The 5428-nt window shown below is 33.0% G+C and overlaps 1 protein-coding gene across 1 annotated transcript; it reads right to left on the bottom strand.

Annotated features, from left to right (window-relative positions):
• Positions 1–471: 471 nt before the first annotated feature.
• LOC102599027 (uncharacterized membrane protein At1g06890) lies at positions 472–3583 on the bottom strand. The gene is made up of 7 exons (XM_006344840.2): positions 3422–3583; positions 2122–2273; positions 1767–1975; positions 1594–1687; positions 1327–1493; positions 1068–1238; positions 472–980 (listed from the first exon to the last, which is right to left on the bottom strand). Exons 1-7 carry the CDS (start codon positions 3498–3500, stop codon positions 692–694), a joined length of 1161 nt encoding a protein of 386 aa, XP_006344902.1. The 5' UTR covers positions 3501–3583; the 3' UTR covers positions 472–691.
• Positions 3584–5428: the final 1845 nt, after the last annotated feature.

The raw sequence follows: 5428 nt of genomic DNA, 5'->3' as shown, positions 1-5428 counted from the left end.
TTTTTGAAGGGTGTTGGGGGTCTGATAGAGGGTTGATAAGGGGGCTGATGGGGGGAGGGTAGTGGGTGGGGGGTAAAAAATAAAAAATTGAAATTAGAAGTTTCTTTTAAAAATAATTTGTAATATTTTTTGGGAGGGGTGGGGGTAGGGGTGAGGGTAAAATTGAATTTTAAAATAAGCTTTAAAATTATTATTTTTTGGGGGGGGGGGGTTGGGGGCTGATTTGAGGGTAGGGACAAAATAAATTGATTTTTTCAACAAAAAAATAATTGTAATTTGAAGTTCGAAGAGAGGTTTGGAAAATGTTTCCTTGAGTTTTGAAGGAAAGTCATTTTCCTTAAATTTGAGGAAAATGAGTTGATTTGGAAAACATTTTCCTTAACATTTAACCCAACCAAACTTGAGAAAATTGCCAAACACACCCTAAGCTGGATAACTTTTGCAATTCTTATTATGCTAAACAACCAAACTTCCAAATTTTTCTAATCCTTAGGCATCTTTTACAATAGACATAATGCTGGTGTGTTGCCATGCAGAAATTTACACATTATGATAATCAATTAAAGTGGATCAACAGGCTGCTTTGCTTAGCAGCACGACACTTGTATTGCTCTCCCACAACCCCGTTTTCACGGTAAAAAATTAGATCTAACTTATGTACCAACAAAAAAGAAGAAGTAAGAAATGCTACTTAGACGACAGCAGGAGTTTGATCCGGAGGTGAGTATCTGGAGTTGTCATCATCTTCAGTACTCTTGAGTTTTTGAGGAGGTAAACTGTGCTTTGGGAGTTGGTCACTCGCCTTTTCTCTTGATTCCTTTAAGCTGAGGGATGTGTATACTGTCATTCCACCAAGAGCTGTAACGGCACCACATATACTCGTCCACCCTGGATCTGAACTAAACAGGAAATATCCTCCTAGTAGGATCACACAAGTCTTGAATTGTCCTAAAACAACGTGTGACGTTGCTGATGTAGCTCTGCATCAACAATTACAGTTCCTCTTAATGAATTTTCAAAAAACCATGCAATAGATAAGTCCGGAGCTCGTATTAGAAGACTCTTACCCAAGTGCTAAAGCTCCAGACCATTGCAAGAGGAAACCAAGTAAGGCTGAGATGAGAATAGCACTCGTATTGTGGATGTCCCACTTGAAAGATAGCACTCCTGGAGGGTCTAGCAAAGGCGACAGTGGTACCAAGAAGAAAATTGTCACTGGAGTTGTCCTCCACATCAACCTGCATTAAACTTTGGTCTTCAGCATAGTCAAGCTCAGAGTCACTTTATATCATATGAAAAGTAAACGAAAAAGGAAGCATTTCCTACGCAAGAGCAGTCCAATTGGTTTGTTGTTGGAGATTTGACCAAAGAATTTTGTTTACACCGCTTGGAACTATCCATGCTAGTGCAATACAAGCCCCAAAGAAATTAAATTCCAAGTCTGTGACAGTTGCAACTGCAACGCCTACTGACACAACAGCCAAAGCCAGAACCTGCATCATTGTTTGAACTTAAGCAAATTCAAGAATGATGTAATCCGTAAAGGTCTATATTATTTATACATATAATTTGGTAATGCTTCATGTAACTAACTTTGTGAAAGGATACTGTTTTCTTGAAAAGAAAGAACTCTGCAATGACAATGGTTGGAGTAACCGCAATTTTAGCCATCTGATAGAAACCCACACTGCACGAATCAGCTAGTTAGGAAAAGAGAAGTTGCCACAAGGTTTGGACTTGGAGAAAAGGTTTACAAATACGGTAACCTGTTATGATTCAGACTAGCATTGGCAAGGCCAGAGGCAAAAGCCATCACAACGCCCAACGAAAAGAGTGAAGAAAATGGTGTTGTTCTAGCAGGAGGAGCAGCTGGAAGCAATGACAAAGCCTTGAAGATGGCGAGTAATATCCAAGAACAGCAGTAATGGATGAGCGTTAGGAAAATGGGAAATTTAAATCCAACTCTTCCCATAATCTGCAAACCACATTTGCAACTTTAGAAGCCAATAAAATATTTCACCATTCACCAGGTCATGTCAAAACAGTTATAGACTCGATTTTTTTGGTATTACATATATTGCAACAATCAAGAGTTGGAAAATGTAGGAACGAAAGCCATACAAGTTTATTTCCCAATATTATTCCAACAGCAACCATGAAATTGAAGGTCATTGCCATAACTGGACCACAGAATCGTTGTTGTTGACGCTTGGCTCCTTCTGATGTTCGAAGCTCATTGTAGAGAGAACCTCTGAGCTCTTCCAGTGCCCGACCTGGTTTATAATAGGGCAAAAGTATTTAGTTTTGAATCGAGGCAAAAGTACAAGTTGTTCTAAATAACAGCTAAATTATGTATAGTAAGTGCTTCTAAATGGAGAGATATTATTGTTCTAGGTAATGCCTATTTCCATACTTGATGAAAAGCAGAAATCCTACAAGTGTCTGAAGATGCAGCTTATATTATACACTCCGGGTTCAACTGAACTCACTATTTTAGACATAGGACATACACATACATATGTGTACATCTTTTTCATTGAGAATGGAAAAAGAGAGTACAACAACTTAAGTGCTAATGGGTCGTTTGGTTTGAAGACAAGTTATGATATTCTTAGCTATGCTACGATTAGTTATCCTAGTAGAGTACTCCCTCCGTTTCAAAAAGATTGGTCTGGTTTGACTTGGCACGAAGTTTAAGAAATTAAAGAAGACTTTTAAATCTTGTGGTCCTAAATTAAAGTTATGTCAAATGTACAAAATTGCCCTTAATCTTGTGGTCTTAAATATGCCACGTGGAAAGCAAAAAGTAAAATGTTACCAAAAAAGGAAAGAGGTCATTTTTTTGAAACTGACTAAAAAGGAAAGGAGGTCATTCTTTGTGAAACGGAGGGAGTATTATTTTTTAGTGAATGTTTGGTTTGTTATATTAAAAATAATATGCATGTTCACAAAAATACCTTCGACGTGTAAAAGATGTGAAAATTATATAAAAAGGATTTGAGGGGTATTTTTGTCATTTTAAATTATTCTAACTAGAGGTAAGGATAAATTAATCAGTGATAAATTATCCAAACTTTATAACAGACCTAATAACAAGTTTAAATCTTGGACCCGCCTCGGTAAAAGAAGAGGCATATACAATGATTCTTAACTAAATGCTTGATAATTTATAAACTTCTGATTAAGACAATAATATACAACAAATTTTGCAGCAAAGAATCAGATTGCATTAATGAACTCACACTCTAATTTTCTAGAACAAACAGATTGTCAAATCCCAGTTTCCAGTTATTAACCCACAAGAGAATGTGTGCAGAATAATCAAAATTTTGAAAACCTAAAACCCCTGAAAATTAACCATAAGAAAAATAATAGTCTGAAAATCAATAATAGAAAAAAAAGGGGACGAGGAGTGCTTCACCTGTTTCACCAGCATCGCTATCTTTTCTCTTGATAAACCTTCTACCTCCATTTCCAAACAAATAATCCAGAAGGCCCATAACCTCCCCACAATTTTCGTATATGAAGAGGTGAGCAAATTCTTACAAAATGCCCATAAATTGATGGCTAATTAGAATGAAAAAATTTCAAAATATAATGAATGTGAAAGGCAAAATGTGAGAGATCTTACGAAAAAAAGGAGTATTATAGTTGCAAAAGGAATGTAAAAGAGTGTAGAAAAAGCAGGACTCTATTTAACAAACACGTATTGACATGTTTTTAAGGTATCATTATTTTGAGTAAAATTAAAGCCATAGCCTACTCAATCTACTATAAATGTCACAAATGTCACAAAAATATTAATGAAATAAGAGTATGAAGAAGAGGCATTGAATAATGAAGAAATGGAGAAATGAATGTTTGAGAATAGGAAGGAAGAAGAAGAGAGATGCATCAAAAATTTGAACAAACTAATGCGTAAACCAAGCCAGAATCACGGATCTAAAAAAATTTCTCCAAATGAGGTAACATTTTTCATATTCAGAAAGTTTCTCTTTTTATTTGCCTTTTTTTATTGTCTTCCTCAAAATTAGGGATAATTTGTTTTTGTAATTAACTTTTAGCATAAATCTTTGTTTAGTTTTTACCCCAAGAAATATTTATTTTTACCTATTGAAAAAGTTATTTTCTTCTATTCATTTAAGGGGTCGTATGATAGTCGTTTAAAACAAGTCTTATTCATATATTAGACTCTGTATAGTTTATACGACGTTTGGTAGGTGGATAGGAAAAAAGTTATTTATATATATAATTAATATGATGTTTGGTGGGTGGATAATTTTTTTTTTTTATGTATAAAATTAATACGACGTTTGGTTGACAACCTTTAAATTAGCATAACTAATACATGTATAAGTTATAGGGAAATTTGTGTATTATTTATGCGGAATAGAAGGTAGAATAATGGCTAATACATGGATAAAAAATTAAAATGACAATATTACCCTTATCACTCCCACTTAGACTACTTTCTTCTACATAATTAAAGAAATGTTTTAATTTAAATACAAAGTTAAAGAAGGAAATGGTATAATTGTAAAGAAATGTTTTAATTTAAAAAAATATATAATTATACTAATTTTTAATATAAAAAGCCAACATCCAAAGAATAATTTATGCATAGCTAAATTCCGCATGTCTAAACCCTGTATAGCTAATATTTGTATAATCAATACCCACATAACTTATACTGCATAGCTAATACTTGTATAACTAACATCCACATTATTAATGCATGCATAACTAATACACATATTACCACTTTGCACTATCTATTCATTTTGGAAAACTTACAAAAAAAATAAATTAAGTTGTTTTGTGATATTTTTACTAGTGATCTTCATTTTTACGCATGATAAAACTAAAAGGCTATTTTTTTTATCCATTTTGTAAAGGGTGAAATTTATACCCTCAAACTTTGATTTAAAAATCAAACTCTCTCCTCAACTTTGAGAAATATTCATTTTCCCTTCTTATCCTATGCAAAATTTATAGTACTCCTGTCATTTTTAATACTTCATCTATGTAACATTTGTTTTTAATTTTTATATGCTTAATTTTTTATTATTGAACCAGTATTTATAGATTTTTTAAAATTAAGTTTATTAACATTATATATGGAATAATTCTTTTATAAGTTTATTGCAAATTTTAATATATATTTTTTATGATTGTTATTTTAATATTACATATGTATGAATGTCTTAAGATCATACGTATTTAAGTTTCACTAATTTCGTGTTTTTTAACTTGACCACAATCAGAGGCGGGTCTACCCTAGAGCAAGGGGTGTCGAGCAACACCCCTATATCGGAAAATTACATTATATATATAGATCAAAATTTAGTTTAATTTAATGAATATATATACAAGTGTTGACACATCTTGACACAAGTTAGTTAAAGGTTTAGTGTAGTTGTTAAGGGGT

Source organism: Solanum tuberosum, unplaced genomic scaffold, assembly GCF_000226075.1.
Source record: "Solanum tuberosum cultivar DM 1-3 516 R44 unplaced genomic scaffold, SolTub_3.0 scf00056, whole genome shotgun sequence".
Lineage (NCBI taxonomy): Eukaryota > Viridiplantae > Streptophyta > Magnoliopsida > Solanales > Solanaceae > Solanum > Solanum tuberosum.
The sequence above is the reverse complement of the archived record's forward strand: the minus strand, read 5'-3'. Positions and strand labels throughout refer to the sequence as shown.

Bases quoted from the DNA above. Each gene is read 5' to 3' on its own strand.
- LOC102599027 (XM_006344840.2), bottom strand. From the start codon at position 3,500: ATGGGCCTTCTGGATTATTTGTTTGGAAATGGAGGTAGAAGGTTTATC. The intron at 1,239-1,326 runs GTAGGAAATGCT...AGTTTAATGCAG, and splicing joins ACCAATTGGACTGCTCTTGC to GTTGATGTGGAGGACAACTC. The intron at 981-1,067 runs GTAAGAGTCTTC...TTGTTGATGCAG, and splicing joins TCTGGAGCTTTAGCACTTGG to AGCTACATCAGCAACGTCAC.